The sequence below is a fragment of the Gallus gallus genome, chromosome 20, assembly GCF_016699485.2.
Source record: "Gallus gallus isolate bGalGal1 chromosome 20, bGalGal1.mat.broiler.GRCg7b, whole genome shotgun sequence".
Taxonomy (NCBI): domain Eukaryota; kingdom Metazoa; phylum Chordata; class Aves; order Galliformes; family Phasianidae; genus Gallus; species Gallus gallus.
Genome location: NC_052551.1, coordinates 785,045 through 802,172, shown reverse-complemented (window position 1 = coordinate 802,172; position 17,128 = coordinate 785,045). Strand labels below are relative to the sequence as shown.

General features: G+C 62.8%; 2 protein-coding genes across 11 annotated transcripts; both read left to right on the top strand.

Annotated features, from left to right (window-relative positions):
• Positions 1 to 313: 313 nt before the first annotated feature.
• MYL9 (myosin, light chain 9, regulatory) lies at positions 314 to 7,085 on the top strand. Of its 3 annotated transcripts, XM_015296240.4 has the most exons (5): positions 314 to 356; positions 1,128 to 1,199; positions 4,607 to 4,810; positions 6,169 to 6,330; positions 6,452 to 7,085. In XM_015296240.4, the coding sequence occupies exons 3-5, from the start codon at positions 4,627 to 4,629 to the stop codon at positions 6,622 to 6,624; spliced, it is 519 nt and encodes a 172-aa protein (XP_015151726.1). In that variant the 5' UTR covers positions 314 to 356; positions 1,128 to 1,199; positions 4,607 to 4,626; the 3' UTR covers positions 6,625 to 7,085.
• A 550-nt stretch (positions 7,086 to 7,635) lies between these two features.
• TGIF2 (TGFB induced factor homeobox 2) lies at positions 7,636 to 15,797 on the top strand. 8 transcript variants are annotated; one of them, XM_015296285.4, is made up of 3 exons: positions 7,636 to 9,050; positions 10,898 to 11,136; positions 13,051 to 15,797. In XM_015296285.4, exons 1-3 carry the CDS (start codon positions 8,681 to 8,683, stop codon positions 13,633 to 13,635), a joined length of 1,194 nt encoding a protein of 397 aa, XP_015151771.3. In that variant the 5' UTR covers positions 7,636 to 8,680; the 3' UTR covers positions 13,636 to 15,797. The 8 variants fall into 8 exon arrangements, with proteins under 8 accessions (XP_015151771.3, XP_024998060.2, XP_015151773.2 ...); XM_025142292.3 differs by lacking the exon at positions 7,636 to 9,050 and adding an exon at positions 9,203 to 9,396; XM_015296287.4 differs by lacking the exon at positions 7,636 to 9,050 and adding an exon at positions 9,203 to 9,501.
• The last annotated feature ends 1,331 nt before the right edge of the window (positions 15,798 to 17,128 follow it).

Here is a 17,128-nt window from a genome sequence, read left to right as displayed (position 1 = left end):
CACCCCTCTGCAGGCCGAGTTCTGGCCCCGGGGACCCAAGGCAAATCCCCCCAGGTCGCCGTCGGGGCCCCCACGAGCCTTGGGCTAGGGTCACCTGTGGGTACTCCCCTCCATCTCCCGGGACAGCGGCCACGCGTGAGCCTCCCGGCCGTCCTCCCGTCTATGTACGGCCGACAACGCGCCCCACCACCCCGGCCCTGCCGCATTCTTCTGCCTTGTATGGGCCGAGCCGGGCCGGGAGGGGCGGGACGAGGGGTCCGGCACCGCCCCGACCCCAGCCCGCGCCTAGGGCCGTGCCGCCGGCCGGGAGCGCAGAGCAGCGCCGTCGGCTCCGCAGCTGCCCCGCTCCGGCCCAGGTGAGAGCTCTGCCGTCCGGCCGGACCTCCCCGCGGCCCCGGACGGCGGAGAGGCGAGAGGGAGCCGGGCGGCCCCGAAGCAGCGAGCGGGAGGGATGCGGGGCAGCACCGGGTTGCAGCTCGGGAGAGGGCGGCGGGGCACGAGGGCACAGCCAGGGGCACCGCCGCGCTGCTGCAGCCTGGGGGAAGGGGGGAGGGGGCGACGGTGCTGGATGAGCCCCGCGCCCCTTGCGGGGTCCCCGTCCCGCACGAGGCGTCCGCCGGGGGAAGGCGAGGAGCGGTCTCGAGCGCAGCTCTCGGCGGCTGCGGTGACCGCGGCCGGGACCCATCCCGCGCTCTCACGGGGCGCTGTTCGTTCCTGCCCGGAGCGTCTGCTTTTCCCCCGGGTCTTACTGACGGCCGCAGCCCAAACCCAGATGCGTGCGTGACGCTCCAGAGATCTCCCGTGAGACCTATGAGCAACTTCAGGCAATAAACTGTTAGAAGGCAGAAAAGCTTTATTTAGCTCTTTTTCCTCAGAGACGGGGGAACTTTTTTGTCCATGAAGGCTTTAGGTCCCCTTGGCTTCCTCCGCTCTGCTCCCTGCATGCCTTTTTGGTACAAAATGTTACGAACGCGATAAAAGCCAGGGAGGTTCTTAGCCATGGAGGGAGCAGTGGCCGGGGCAGCATTCTTTGGAGCGGAACATCCTGAAGTGTCAACAACCGCTGCTGCTTACCAAAGATGGTTGGTTTCTTCAGTCACTTGAATTTTTTCCCTCGTCACTGGCAGGCTCTGCGCTGCTGTAGGAGGAGTTTGCTGTCACCTCCCCCCAACGCACTGAGGCCGGATCCCCCCCCCGAGGTGAGCTCCTTCATTCCCTGGGAAGACGGCAGGGCAGCCTTCCTGCCCCGCACTGCTGGACTGCCCTCTGCTCCCACCCCTGGGCATGGCAGAAGGTCCATGGGTGGTGTGGTTCCACATGCAGGCAGTGTCTGCGTGGTTGAACATCCTGTGTGTGCAGCGAGGACAGAGCTGAGCGGTGCTGCACCCTGTGGCCGGGGCATCCTGCTCTAGCAGCGGGGAGGAATGGGCAGCTCAGCTTCCAGCACACTCACCTTTGAGTAAAGGCTGCGTGTTCTGGCTTGCTGCTGCTTTAACAGACTCTCAAAGGGGCCATTGTTTATCCCCACGGGGCTGTACCCGGGAGCAATGCAGGCTGTTTGAATCGCCCTTCCCCTGCCCTCCAGAGCCCAGAACACCCAGGAGATGTGTGCCCTGTGTCTGAGCGCTGGCGTGTTGTGCAGATGATGTCCTTCCCTCCCGCAAGCAGTCCTGCATGGTGGCAGAGCTGTGCAGCACTCCCTGCAGTTGCATACCCAGCCTTGGAGGAGCCACCCCTGGGACACCCTTGGCAGCACAGGAGTACCCAGCATCGTATTTGCATCATGCTGAGCTGCACTGCAGCTGGAAGGCCGAGGTCCCCTTGTCCCCTCTGTGTCAGGCATCTGCTTCATGCCAGCCAGGCCTACCAGGAGCCCCTGCAGTTGCTCACCCAGCAGCAGCTTTCTTCTGGTTTATTATTTTTTGCTGGGATAAGAGGCTTAAGTGATTCACGAGATGTGGTGTGGGCAGGAGGGGCTGGGAAGGGCCTCATGCCCTGGCAGCATGGGGATGTCCCTTCAGCTTGTCTGCCTCCCCCACTGTGGCCGGGAACTGCACTGAGGTGAAGCCACTTGCTTTTTACCAACAAGGAAATGGATGGTCGCTTATTTTAATGATAACGACCCATCTTTGCTCTTTCTCTTTAAAACTGCAGCTATTTTCTAAGGTAACTTTTCAGGCTGGGCCCGTGGCTGTGTGGGGCTGCCTCTTTAGAGGGGAAGGTACGAGCCCTGTGAGGCAGGAGGCAGGCTGCAGAAGGGCAAAGGTGAGCTGGTGGCTGCTTTCATAGCAGCGCTGAGCTCCATGGCTCTGCTGCCGGTGGTGTGCAGGTCCTGGGCTGGCGCAGCCCGGGGATGGGCCGTTTGCTGGAGCAGGGCTCGTCACTGTGGCTTTTCCTTTTGCTGCAGAGAAGCTGGATGCACGGCCCTGCAGCGTGCAGTGCATTATGGCCCAGCACTGTCCAAACTGTTCTGGCACTGGGTTTTCTGAGCAGCCAGCATCGCATAGCCAGACCCTGGGGCTGCGTGGTGCAGAGCTGCCATTGGGCCCTCCAGCAGGGCATGGACTGCCTGGGTCAGCTGCACAGCTCTCCTCCTCCAGACAGAGGCACCTTCCCCAAACCCAGCCCCAGAGTCTCCTTCTGAGCCACAGACAGCCCCAAGAAGCAGAAATGAAATGATGAGGAGCTGAGATGGCCCTTAGGACCAAATGCCTTCCCAGGGAATTTTTTTTTTTTTTTTTTTTTGATCAAACAGTGGAATCAAACAGAAAAAAAAAGCCACGCACTGCCCAAATTGCACTTAGTCCCCCCAGTGAGAACCATCTCAGGGGGTTCGTGCCAAGCCGTGCTCGTGCTATCTGGTCACAGCTGGGGCAGTGTAAATATTTGGGTAGTATTAATGCATGTGATGAGAGCAAAACTCCTGCTTAATTCTTCCAGTAATAGCTCTGCTCGTTGCTCTCTGTGACTGGGGTGCACAGTGCTGGCTGAGCTGCGTTCTGCCGGCAGAACTTCTATTGCCGGGTCTGCCCTGGCACAGCAGATTGGGGGGGAGGGGGTCGCCTGAGCTCCCCCACACAGACTGGTGCCCATGGTGCTGGGAGGGCTACAGGCAGGTGCACGCTGGGCTCAGGCAGGGGCTGCTTCTGGCACGCAGCACGGTGCTGTTGTTGCTTTGCACTGCTTAATGCAGCATGATGTGGCCCTCCGCTGCTCTGCGTCCCCTGCCAGAGCAGGCAGAACCCAGGGACAGCGCTGCCACCAAGGCACGGGGTGCACACTCTGCTCCTCGTCTCCACTGAGGAATTCATTCACAGTCTGTTAGCACTGTTCTACTGTTCTCTGCCGTGCAGCAGGCGGGAACTCCCTGTCCCCGATGGGGAAGCTGAGGTATGGGGCTGCCTGCAAAGCAGTGGCCGTGGTGGAAGCAGGAGGATTGGGGCAGTGCCGTGGCAGTGGGTTGACCTCAGCCACGTTCTCTCTCAGGGCCGTGCTGAGTGGCAGCTGATGCCGGGAAGGTCCCTGTGTCAGATCTGTCCCTGGTGGCAGCTTGCTCAGCTGCACTTTTCGGGATTTGACCGGGAGAGGTCTGAGCATCCTCTTCCTGGGCAGCAGGTGGTGGCCACTGCTCCAGGGCCCTCCATAAGGATTGGGTTTGGGCGCTGGTGCCCACAGGGCAGGTGTATCAGACACTGACCCGGCCCGGCAGCGCCGGGGGGCACCAAACCATTGCTCGAAGGCTCTGAAGGGGTTCAGGCACCGCCTGCTCATCCCGGAGCCGATCTGCTCGCCGCATCGCAAGGCAGCGGCCGTCCGCAATGCTGTCCTCGCTGGGACACGCTGCCCCGGCTGAGCCCGCTGGGGGCCGTCCATCCGTCCGTCCAGTGGCAGAGATCTTGCTATTGACCCCTCCCTGCCCTCCTGCCTGGCTCTTCTCGTCTCCTGCCACTCATTATATGTACCAGCTACGCGGCCCCCTGTGCCCGCCGTCCCACGGCCGCTCCCCAGCACCCCCCGGCACCGTCCTCGCCCCAAACCGGCCTTTGGAACTCTCCCGTGGACGGAGCCGGGTGCGGGCGGCTGGAGCGGGGTGGAGGGGGCGGGGAGGCTGTGGCACGCGAGGAATGCGCCCACAGCGATAACCCCGGGCACCAGGAGAGCCTCGGCCCTGCGAGGCGGGGGCTGCTCCTGCACAAGGAGGGGGTGATTGTGTCTGCACAGCGCGGGGCAGCCGTGGCGTGGAGGGGCTGCATCAAAACCCGAGGTAGCACCTGGAAGGCACCCCGGTGGTGCTGGGTTTGGCGCAGAGGGGGCAGCCAATAAGTAGGTCTGGGGGCAGAGGAAGGGGGGGGGGGGCATGGGGACAGCCCTGCAGCGCGCTGGGAGGGGGGCAGTGAGAGCTGCTCCTGGAACCTCGCGGGGCACTTAGCAAAGCCCTGGTCTCCCCCGTCCCCACATCCTATCCTGCGACCACATTATCTCACTGTGGCCGAACTTGGTGACTGCCAGTGAAACTGAGGGATAGAGCTGATGAGCGGCATTTGTGCAGCAACACAGGGAAGCTGTGTCCGTCCATTCCCCTCTGACAGCCCTGCCCTGCCTGCAGGTACCACCCCAGCTGCCAACATGTCCAGCAAACGTGCCAAAGCCAAGACCACCAAGAAGCGCCCGCAGCGCGCCACCTCCAATGTCTTCGCTATGTTCGACCAGTCACAGATCCAGGAGTTCAAGGAAGCTTTCAACATGATCGACCAGAACCGTGACGGGTTCATTGACAAGGAGGATCTGCATGACATGCTGGCTTCCATGGGTGAGGAGACCCTCCCCCTGACCCCCATATTCCCTGGTCCCATTTCCCCTCACGCCTCCTTAGCCAGCGCTTGGTAAGGAGTCCTGGTCACCGTGCAGTGAGCCCACTGTTGGGGTGGTATTGGGGCGCAGCGTTTCTGCTTTGGGCCAGTTTGATTTTGTAAAAACTGGAGAGATGTCTTCTGGTGCACATGTTGGCCTTGAAAGTGTGCTTGTGGTGGTGCCCAAGGGTCTGTTGTTCTTACAGCTGCATTCACCGGTAAGGACAGGTCGCTGCCTCTGCTGGGACTGGAGCAGCTCTGCACAAGGAGCAGCTGGGGGCTGGAGTGGTGCCACCCCAAAATGTCACCAGGACAAAGCCTTTTTATTGCTCACAGCCTGTGTGACAGGACAGACCTGTCCCGTGCCAGCTCGCGTGGCTGGGTCAGTGCGGGGAGGGGGCTCCCAACCCGGCACCCACAGGCTCCTCCACACGGGACGGAGCAGGATGCTGCCTCCTGCTGGCCACAGTGTCCCACATGGGAGATGGCTTTGAGCTGTGGATGGGTGAGGTCTGTGTCTGTGCTGGCAGGGGGCTGCAGCAGGTGGGTCCTGGTGGGACTGGTAACAGCACTGAGCCAGGCAGGGCCAACAGAGCAGGCTGGCAGCTTGGGGAAGATGTGCGCTTCCGGGCCGCTCTGGCTCAGCACTGCCTGGCACAGAAGCTCTTGGGGATGAGACCAAGCCCAGCAGTGCAGCCGTACTGCCCACCCAGAGCCTGTCTCCTCGCTGTCCCTCTCTTGGCCCCACGTCGTGCTGGGAGCTCTGCCAATCATTGATCTGGTGGCTGGACCTGTTCTGAAGGTCCCACCTGGGAGAGAAAACACAAGAGGGCCATGCACTGAGTGCATGAGGGCTGTGCTTGGCAGAGGCCAACCCTAGTGCTCTACTGGGAGCCATGCTTGGGACACAGTGACATGGAGAGAGACTGAGCAGGAACAGTGGATGCTGTGGAAACCTATCCCTGTGCTCACGGCATGAATGAATGAGCCCCCCAAACCCACCTCCTTTGGCACTTGGTGGCTGGCAGGGGCATGGAGCACTGGAGGCTGTCATGCTCAGGGTCATGCTCAGAGTGCAGCCCTGGGGAAGGGCAGCTGCTGTGGATGGTGAGCTCCATCCCAGTCTGGTGGGCCAGCAGCAGGGGCACATCCCCAGGGCAGCCTGGGGAGGTTGTGGTCAGCTCAGGCACTGTTTGGCAGGTAATGCCTAAAAAAAAAGGAAAAATCCTTGGGAATCTGCCATAGCTGAGTTCTGCAGGCAGCATGGGCATGGGGCTGGCCTCGGGGACGGGACCAACACACTGCCTGTGCCCGGCAGGAAAGAACCCCACCGACGAGTACCTGGAGGGCATGATGAGTGAGGCACCGGGGCCCATCAACTTCACCATGTTCCTCACCATGTTTGGGGAGAAGCTGAATGGCACCGACCCGGAGGATGTAATCCGCAATGCCTTTGCCTGCTTTGACGAGGAGGCGTCAGGTACAGTGGGGAGCGCCTGCAGGCGGCTCTGAGGCTGTGGGCGGGGCCGGCAGCAGGGCAATGGGGGGGTCCCCACTCATGCTGCCCTCACACACTGATGCCGTCCCTGCCATCCCCACAGGGTTCATTCACGAGGACCACCTGCGTGAACTGCTGACCACCATGGGAGACAGGTTCACTGACGAGGAGGTGGACGAGATGTACCGGGAGGCGCCCATCGACAAGAAGGGCAACTTCAACTATGTGGAGTTCACCCGCATCCTGAAGCACGGAGCTAAGGACAAGGACGATTAGAGCTGAGAGCCGCCCCCCGCCTCCCGCACGTGCCACCCACGCCCCTGCCCCTCGCTGCCCAGCCCCACCATAGGCTCCCCCTGGCCGGGACGGCACCCTGCTCCGTGCTGGTGCTGCCATCGCGTGCCTGCCTGTCCTCTCCCATTGCCCCGGGATCCCAGCCAGGCTCCCCCACACGCGCCGCTGCTCACCCTGCTCAGCAGGAGGGTCCAGACAGGGGCAGGCAGCCCGGGGAGTGCTGGCCGGGGGAGTTCCGGCTGGCTCAAAGCAGTGCAATCCCTCTCCCAGAGGACCTAACACAGAAGGAAGCTCTCCCCTTTCCTCCCACACTCCCTTCCTTTAGGAAAGAAAGAAAAGAACACTTTGTTTCCTCCTCTTTGGCTGTTTTATGGCTTTAGAGCCTGTGATCTACGGGATTCAGAAAGCTGAAGCAGCCTATAAAGTCTGATGGGTGTGACACAGCAGTGTGCTCTGTGCTCCCTCCCTGCCTGGCGCAGCCCTGGGTTTGGGGTTTGGGGTTTGGATTAGGGCCGCTCGTGCCCCATCTTCACACCATGTCCCTCCCGCCTCGCTGCCCTGCTGCAGCTCCTCCCGAAAGCAATCGATTTGGTTTTGAAGCCAAACCTATCTGCAAAATCAGCTTAAACACCATTTACTGCCTTTGCTGATGAGAGCTGCGCTTCAGGATGGGCAGAGGGATGGGTGCGGGGAGACGTTTGGATGCATCACCGCACGCGTGGTACGGGCTGCGGGTGCGTGCTACGGAGGATGCGGCCCCCGCTGACAGCTGTGGGGCTGCGGGCATTTAAGGAACCTCGTAGTCCCGCGCTCCCAGGGAGGTCTCAGCCCACTGTCAGCCCGTCCGTGTCAGCTCTTCCCCAGCTCCTCGGGCTGCTTGTCCCCGGCTCCGGCTGCCTCTCCCGCAGAGCCGCAGCGCCGGGGTCGCGCCGTGCGGAGCTCCACGGGGCTGCGGGCAGCGCGACGTGCGGCTGCGAGAGCGGATCGGTGTGCGGGGCTGCGCGGCGCGGGAGGAATGCACGCTGCAGGTGTGCGTCTTACCGCGCTGCTCCGGGGGACGGGCGGCCCCCGGGAGGGCGGAGCTCAGCTGCTGTCGAAATACGGAAAGAAAGAGGAAGGTAAAAAAACCGAAACGATCACATGCTAGGAATTAGGAGGGGAAAAAAAGTGGATTAAGAGAGAGCGGTGTCTGGCCGTCGCCTCGGGCCCCGCATCGCCCACACCTCGAACGTAAAGCAGACCCGGCCGTGCTGGGAGAGTTCAGAGAAGGGCACCTGAGAGTCCGACAGCAAAGAACGGGATTTGCTACAGCGGCTTGATTTAAACGGGGCGAAAGAGGAGCTAGGGGCATGCGTGCAGTTACGCTGCTGGTTACACGGAGCCGAGGAGCTGCTCCTGGGACCGGATCGGATCCTTCAACCGCACCTTCTCCAGAGCCGCCCGCAGCTGCCGGCCGGGTTTCCAGCAGCACTGCAGTGCTCAGCGCCGGCGGTGGGGCTGCTCTGCTTCCGTGCGGCGAGCTGTGCTCCCAAAGGCATCTCATCCCGTTTGGGCAGAGCTGCTTCATCTGCAGTGGGTGAAGAAGTATCAGCAAACCCGCGAACTATTTTCTTGTGAAGGGTTCACGGGTTTTACTCCTAAAAACACCCCCCAAACAACAACGACCACCAAAACAAAACAAAAAACAAAACTCGCAAAGCAGTTCTTTCAGAGGTGTGCTGTTTCAGCCCCCAAACCAAAACTAGGCATAATGCCAGGAGTGTTTGCTCGAGGCAGGGACACCGAGTCAGGAATCCATCTTTTGAGGTCAACCTGAAGCAGCCGCTTTCTCCTCTCCTCGCCGGGCCACACCGTCTCCAGCCTCCTCGCTCATCAGAGAAGGACGTTATCATTCCTGAGGAGCGCAGCACCTCTGTCGTTCAGATCGTGTCCGTCAATCCCCTGACCACGGGCTTTGCCCAGATTTCGGCTCGCCAGCGGCCGAAACCCCGCCGCTCGGAGCTGTATTTTCTGCCCGCAGCCGAAGCAGCGCTGGCACATGGCAGCCTCGCCAGGGAGGTTTCTCCCAGGCCCCAACCCCCCCGCGCAGCGCTGCCGGCGGCTCCACGCCCCCTCCTCTCGGCCCCCCCCCCGTCCCCCCCCCGTTCCTCCCGCAGTTTCTGCTCCGGTGGGGGCACGGCTCGGGCAGGCGGCGCTGCGCAGGGCCCCCGCCGGGAGCCCCTTCCTTGCATCAAAGAATACAAATTCAACAGCGACAGGAGGCGAAGGAAGGAGGGAGCGGCGCCCGAGCGGAGCCGGCTGCCCCGCGGCCCTATCGGTTCGCTTGCACCCCCTCCGGCACTGCCCGTCCGATTGTTTTCCAAACGGCCGAAGTTTAACGGCATTATCATGTCAATGGGCTCGGAGAGGTGGGGGCTCTGCCCGGGCCGCGGGGCTGTTCCCGGCCGTCCCGGCCTCGGGGAGCGGGGGTCGGGTCCCTCCCGGAGCCCCCGGGCCGAGGGCGGCGGCGGGGCGCCGCGGGGCGGTAGCGTTACGCCGAGCGATTCGGGGCTGCGGGATCACGGGAGGCGTGGCGGACTTCGAAACGGCCGCTCGAGGCGGCTCTCGTTCGGCCGCCGCGGAACGTCAGGAGAGCGCGGCTGTGAGCGGGGATCGCGGTGGGGCCGCCCCGCGGAGCCGCGTGCGGGAGCGGCGTGCGGACCTCGCGCGGCCGCGCCGGGCTCCGGGGGGCGGCCCCGCGTTACGCCGCCGGCGGTACGGAGACGGGCCGCGCGGTGCCGGCGGGCGGGGGGGGATCCCGCGCGTCCCCCGACTTAAGTTTCCCACTTCGCTCTCCCGCTCGGAACGCCGCCCCTGCCGGTACGGGAACGCCGCAGCGCTGTTTCCGATTTCCCAGCGCGTGAGTTAAAAGCGCCCGAACGCAGCGCGGACGGTGCCGGGGCGGCACGAGGGGCTGCCACCTCCGGCCGCTCCGCTCCGCTCCGCTCCGCGCCGCGCCGGGCTCCGCTCCCCGCTTCGCGCTCTCCCGCCCCAGGACGTCGCTCCGGACGGCTCCGCAGTGCCCGGGCCGCGGGAGGGGGAGGGGGGCACCGGGGCGCGCTGCGGGGGGCCGACGGTCGGCCTGCGAGGAGCCCCGCGCCGACCGCGAGAGGGGGCGGCCCCGGCCCCGCCGAACGCAACTCCGCCGCGCCGCCGCGGGGCCGCGGCGGTGACAGCCGGGGGCGGGCGGGCGGGCCGGGGGCGGGGGGCCCGGCCCAAGTTCCTGCCTCCTTGGGAACAAAGGGAACTCTGTCTCGGCATCTGTCACCGCCGCGGCCCGCAAACTTTTCGGGGCACCTCGGCCCCTCGCCGCCGGCCCCGCCGCTGCGGGAGGGCTCCTCCCGCACCCCGACTGCGGCCCCGGCGCGGCGGCGGCGGCGGCGCGACCCCGGCGCTGCCCATGCAAGGGCCCAGGCGGCGGCGGCGGCGGCCCGGGGGTAAGAGCGCAGCCGGAGCGGCACAAAACATGGAGTCCCGCGCGGGCTGCGTGCGCGGCGGCACGGTGCGGTGCTCGGCGCGGCTCGGCGGGCGGTGCGGGGCGGTGCGGGGCGGGGCGGTGCGGGCCCGCAGCGCGGCCTCGTTCCCTTTGTGCGGCCGGGCCGGGAGCCGCCCCCCCCCTCGGGCGGCGTGAAAAGTTTGTGCGAGTCCCGGGCCGGTCCGCTCGGTGGGTTTTGTTCGCGCTCGGCGCTGTTTGTCCCTTCGGGCTTCGGTCGGGGCAGTTGTTCGGGACCGGGGCTGGTTCTGTCGGTTTTTATTTCTTCTTCTTGCGGGTTTGGGGGGGGGGGGGAGGTCGAGTTCGGGTCTCCGTTGGCTCTCCGCGCGGTTTCGGGTTTCCGTCCCTCTTCCCGAGCTCCAGCAGCGGGGCGGGCCCCCGCCGCCCGCTTTGTGCCCTCCGGAGCCCGGTACCTGTTGCGGGCGGCTCCGCTCCCGACCCCTCCCGGCGCGTTCTCCGCTGACAGCGGTCGGGCCCCGCCGTCCCCCGGAGCCGCCCGAGTAACAATGCCGCCGGGACCGCGGCCCGGGCCGTCTCCCCCCCCTCCCTCCGCTCCGCTCCCCCCGCACTCTCGTCCTCGGTCCGCCTCGGGGAGCCGGGCTCGGCCCGGACCGCCCGGAGCTCCGCGGGCCGTGCGCGCTCGGGCGGGCGGAGCGCGGCGGGCGGGGCCCCGGCTCTGCCAGTGCTCGCCCCGACGCGCGCGGTGCCGTTTCCCACCCCCAGGCTCGAAGCAGGACCGCGCCGCGGGCAGCCCCGCCATGTCGGACAGCGACCTCGGGGAGGACGACGGCGCCGCGGCTCTGGACCCGTCGCAGTCGAACAAGAGGAAGAGAAGGGGCAACCTGCCCAAGGAGTCCGTGCGGATCCTGCGGGAATGGCTGTACGAGCACCGCTTCAACGCGTACCCCTCGGAGCAGGAGAAGCTCAGCCTCTCGGGGCAGACCAGCCTCTCCGTGCTGCAGGTACGGGCGCAGCCCCAGCCCGGGGGGGGCAGCACGGCACTGCGGGGCGGCCCCTCCCTGGGAGCTCCTGGAGTGGGGGCTGACGGCGCGCTCAGAGGGGGCCGCACGAACTGGTGCCTCTCTGTCACTTCAGTGCCTGTGGGTGCTTTGGGCTTCCTCACCTTCTCGGGGTACCTCTGTACCCCCCACACCCACCCCCCCGGGGCAGGGGCAGCCGTCCCAGGAGGATGCTGTGCTGGGGGCCCTGGGCAACACGGGGAGCTCACTGCCCGGCACAGCGGCAGTGGGACAGCCCAGCCCAGCGCTCCTCTCCCCCGCTCCTCGCCCTGCTGCTGGCCCAGGCACCGCTGCGTGGGCCGTGGCACTGTCTGATTTCCCGCTCCTGAACCGACAAGGCAGACTTTATTTTCTCTTTTCCTTATCGGTTTGAACACCAACAGAACAGCAGGCCTGTGTCCAGCAGCCTTGGGGGAGCTGAGGGCTGGGGCTGGCCGTGGGCTTGGGGCCACCTCAGCCTAGGCCTGTCCCTGGGGCGCTGGGCTCGCCCAACCAGGAGCTCTTGGAGGTGCTGGCAGGGCTGTGGTGGGTTCCTTTCCCTGAAGCCCCAGGGGGGCCGGGCCCAGTGCAGTCTCTGGGTTTCCCCTCTGAGGTGACCCAGGGGCTCGGCTGCAGCCAGGCTGGGCTATTGGGTGTTCTCCCTGGGAGTTGGGGCAGTGGTGCCAAGCTGGGCCCTGCCCTCCCAGCACCTGTTTGCATGCACGGCAACCCCGGCTCTGCGGGGTGATGGCAGCTGTGTGGCCCCGTGTCCTCCGTCCGGGTCAGTGAGCTCCTGGTGAGGTCCTGCAGCCGCCTGTCCCCTGCCCTGGGGGTGTCCTCCCCAGGAGTGTGGAGGTGCTGCCCTTCTGGAAGTGGTGTTTAAAAAGAGAAAAAAGCAAAACTCAACCCAGTGGCGTGAAAGTAGAGGAGCTGAGGCCTGTGCAGCCCCCATACAGCTGAGTGCTGGAGTGTGACCGGAGCAGCCCCGGGGCCGTGTGGCAGTCTGTGGCCAGGCCATGTGCTGGGCTGTGCCACGTGCTGGGCTGGTGGCAGCTCTGTGCCTTGGGGCTACAGGAGCACGTCAGGGGCTGCTGCCTATGGTTTGTGAGGGGAGAGGGCTTGTGAGGAAAGACGGGGTGAGACTCGTGGATTGGAGGGTGTTAAATGCCAGATATTGTCTGAAAGACAACAAAAGGACAACTGAGATCTTGCTGTGATCGAAGTTGTGGTAAGTTCCCTTTCCCCAAGGAAATAATTTACAGAGCTGTTGATTTGGGAAAGATTCATCATTTTTTGGCCTGATTTATTCTCTTCTAATTGTTTACTAGGAAGCAGGCATTTTTTTAAATGCAGTTTTTTATAGGAAGACACTGAAACAATGCATGGCAGAAACCGAATACACTGTGCTTCCAAAAAGGCTTCCCGAGGTGCAGCTGCAGAGCTCTGCCCCGTTGCCGTGCAGATGTTGGAAAGGGCCTTCGAAGCTCAGCCACAGCCTCACTGGCGGGCTGCAGGCACAGGAACCAGCTAGCACGCTGCCGAATTCCCTGCTGCCTGCAGGGGGCCGAGGCTGCAGCTCCACGGGTTAGGGAGTTGGTACCCAAGATGCCGAGAGCGACGCCCTGCCTGCCTGCACGCCGCAGCACTCTGCAGGGCTGGGCAGCACTGCTCATGGTGCTGGGATGGAGGTGCTGGGGGGAAGGGGCTGCCCAGGCCGGCAGTGTGGGGCAGGAAGCAGCTGTGCTGGGGTTTCCGCGTGCAGCTCCTACCGGGGCGGCTTTGCTCCTCTGAGGGAGATGTGGGGCGGGGGAGCCCTGCGGTAGCCGAGGGGGGCACAGAACCTCTCACTGACAGCACTGTGCCCCTTTCTCCTCCCAGATCTGCAACTGGTTCATCAACGCCCGGCGGCGGCTGCTCCCTGACATGCTGCGCAAGGATGGGAAGGACCCCAACCAGTTCACCATCTCTCGCCGAGGGGGCAAGGCTGGCGACGTGACCCTGCCGCGGGGGGCTGCCGCTGGCTCTGGAATGCTGGTGGTTCCTCCTGTGACGGCAGGGGGGGCTGCCAAGGTGCTGCCAATATCCATGTGCCCGCAGGTACTGTGCCATCCCACCCAGGCGCTAGGTGGCAACCTGGCGGTGCTGGGTGCCCACAGCCCCGAGCGGGAGAAGCAGCCCGGCCTGCAGCGAGTGGAGCCAGACCCCCACCCCAAAGCTCCACCAGGTGCCGCCGGCAGCACTGTGGCCCTGCTGGCGCGTGCCGAGGCCGCCAGCCCCACCAGCGGACTCTTCAACACGCCGCCCCCCACGCCCCCTGAGCTCTTCGGTGACGACTTCAGCAGCTTCCAGCTGCTGGTGGAGGTGGCGCTGCAGAAGGCGGCCGAGCTGGAATCACAGCGGCAGGGCGGGCAGCTGCCCCTCTCACCTCAGACTGAGCCCCCGGGCGCCTCTGTCGCCAAATAGCCCCCGGTCCGGGTCCTGCGGGGTGCCCTTCCTCGGGGGTGCCCAACCTCCAGTCTTCTGCCACCCACGGGGCCCCTTTTCTCTGGCCTCAGGAGCCTGTGACCACCTGCACCCCCACACAGCTCATCTCAGAAGCAGACCTGTGCATCCCCATACCTCTGCTGGCCAAGGGGGTGAGGAGAGGAGAGGAAGGGCTGTCTCGCCCCATCCGGGGGAGATGCCTGCCACCACGGAGCTCCCGCTGGGGACGGGGCCCTGGGCACCGGGACCAGACCTCTATGGCCAAGAGACCTCTCCTTGCCATGACCGATGGTCGCTGTGCGAAGCCACGGAACTCCCTCGGAAAACCTGCTGACTTCTTTTTCTCGTTCCTGGAAACAAGGGTCCAGCCAACACCACTTTTTCAGGGAGAAGAAGAGAGAATATATATATTTTTTAAGTTCGTGTCTGTTTTAAGGATTGTGGATGAAGTTCTTTGTCCTCCCAGATGTCTCTGATCCTCTTTGTACCTTTCTCCAGTTTTTGCAGAGGGCCGTTGGAGTGCCCTGTGTCGGCCAGGAGCCACATCCTGCCTGGGGAAGGGCAGGGGACGGGCGAACTGGGAACTTGAAGCCTGTGACAAATGTGGGACCCTCATCTTCTGCCTTAGGGTGTGACAGATGCTGCCAGTAGAAATCTTGATGGTGCTGTTTAGCAGTTGTTTTTTGGTTTTATTATTTTTGTTGCTGTTGAAACCTTTTCCCTTTAATTGTGATTTATGGTTTTTGGTTTCTTTTTTTTATTTTAAATTTCTTCAACAAACATTTCCATGATTTCCCCGCGTTTCTCTCATGTTCCTGCTGAAGATGTGCACGCTGTCCTGGAGCAGAGGGCATGCTGCAGAGCTTGAGGAGCACCGACTGCAGGCTGCTGCAAGGGGCGGATGCGAAGCCAACTGTGAAATTTTTGTATCCAAGGTTTTTGTTTTTATTTTTATTTTTTCAAATAACATTTGGAAAGAAGCGTGTTGGGCAGCCCAACACAACGCAGCCCAAGTGGTCCTCTGCAGGTGCACTGCTCACAGCCTGTGCACCACTGTCCCTGGAAAGCAGCCGAACGCTGGTGAGATGCTTTGGGGGGGGGGGCGAGTCCTGCTGCTCCCCACTGCCCCCCCAGCCTTCCAACAGCACAGTGGGTGCTGGTGGTCTCCAGCAAGAGTTGGTGCCTGGGGGAGCCCTGGCACGGCAGAGCTTGCTGGCGCTGGGGCTGTTTTGGGTCATGGGCAGCTTCTCCTGGGCATCGCGTTCTGTGCTGGAGTGAGAGCCTGGGCACTGCAGGGGTCCGGGGACTGAGCTATTGCTGTTTCACTGTACATTGAAAGTTAAATAGTGACACGTACACACCTATGTTATCTATCCTGAAAAACACTAATCGTAGGTTATTAGCCTGATGTTAAGTTGCGTGACTAGAGATAATGTCCACAGGACCTGGTGTTCTGCAGCAGATGGAGCCTGGGGAGAGCACTGGCTTGGGGGGTTGTTTTTTGCCTCTTTTCTTGTTTGGAGGAAAGGTGACAGGAGAGGAAGGAGAGCTCCCAAGTGCTGAGGGGCTGGGGATGGTTTGCCAGCAGTGCATTGCATTGGCTGAGTGCCCTTCTGCAGTGGGGGGCCAAGCATCAGTGGTCCCCAGCCAGGCACGGGCACCAGTGCAGTGCTGTGGGTCTGATGCTCACCATGCAGTTACAAGCATCACCTTGCTGAGCTCCCCGGGCTCTGGTTCTGTCCAGCTTTTGCCCTGTCCCTCCTTTCTGGGGAAAGCCCTGAACTTTAGGACTGCCTTCCTTATTTGTAGGTAGCCCTTCTCCCCAGTGCTGTCCCCCTTGGCAGGGAGAGGCTTTTCCCTCACCTCCCCTTATTTTTGCCTCAGTCAAACCAAAGTGGGGACGAGCAGTGCTGCTGCAGTGGGGGCCAGGAGCACTGCAGCTGTGCCCGTGAGACAGATTGGTATTGATGGAATGGTATTGCCGCCCCGGGGATGGACCTGAAAGAATCTGGGGGGTTGGAGGGAGAGGGGTGGGATTTTTGGAATTAAAGTTTGGAGCAAAAAACTACTGTAAATATATTTTTGTTTGTTCTTCTGTTGTCAAATAAAAGTTTTTGTTTTGTTTCTTTTTTTAAATACGAGATCTGAGTCAGGCTGTGTTATGTCACTCTTGCTCCTCCCTCACCTCATTACCCAATGTACTGACACACCGCAGTGCCAGCCCCCAGCTCTTGACACTCAGCCAAAGCAGCTTAAGAGGTTTAGGGACCACTGCTGGGTGAGGGGAAAAAAGGGCCTGTGCCTGGCACCAGCCTGCACCTACCCCATTTGGTCTGGTGGACATTACCTGCTCACTGCCACAGTGCTGGGTCCTGATGTCTGCAAGCAGGAAAAAGTCCCCTCCTCTTCCTGGCCTGGATCAGAAACGTTGGACAGCAACACTGTTAGACCTTTACTGAAGGGGAAAAAAATGATAAAAAGTCCATGTCTTGACCCTGCCCGATGTCACCTGAGTGACATGCAGAGCTGACTGCAGAGCAGGAGCCACAGCCTTTCTCCTCCACGCGCAGCTGCAACACAGTCCCAAAGGTAGCAGCAGCACTGGAACCGCTGCCCTGGGTACTGCAGCAGAGCTGGGTGCTGAGCAGGGCTTCCCAGTCTGGGGCAAACGTTTGCAGTGTGCACAGTGGTACTCCGTCTGCTGGTGGCTTCGAATGTGCACAGCCTGCACTGCAGTACTGATAGTTCCTGCTGCCCTGTCCTGTGCCCCAGGCCCTGGGCAGGGGCCATGACAGGATGTAGGCCCCTAGTCCCCCTGCCAAGCCTCACTCGTGCAGCTCCAGGGATGCCTGTTGGCAACTCTGGGGAAAGCAGACAAGAAAGCAACAATTGACCCCACCTTATGCCTTCTGCTGCTGCTTTCTGTTCTTGGTGATGGGTGCGGGCTGGGGTACCTGGGTGGCAGGGAGGTAGTGAAGGACTGAGCTAGCACACAGTGCCACCAGCCCAGCATAGGGAAGACTGCACAGCAGTGAGGACTGTGACAGGTTAAAACACAGCTGGTGCCCTCCAGCCCAGCTCTGCCTGCCCCTCCAGCAGCCCCAAGAGGTACCTCAGGCTCCCTGAGCCCCAGGCTGGGCTCTGGGCACCCATCACAGCTTGGGCAGGCTTTGGGCAGAGCCTCATGGACCTGCATTCAGCCCTGCAGGGATGGGGTTACCAGACTTCAGCAGAGCTCGGGCTCCTCAACACCTTCCCGGTAAGGAAAGGATGGGAAGGCACAAGAGGCTGGGTGCTGGGGCAGTAGGGGCTGCTACCTGCCCTCAAGCATGGCTGCAGGGCTCGGCTCTGCTCCACCATTGCCCCTGTCACCTGCTCCTCTGCAGGAAGAGGAGGGCAAGAAGCCATGAAAGTGAGCAGCAGAGATGGCAACAGCTCTCACCTCTGTCCTGCAAGGCAAGAAGTGTGGATT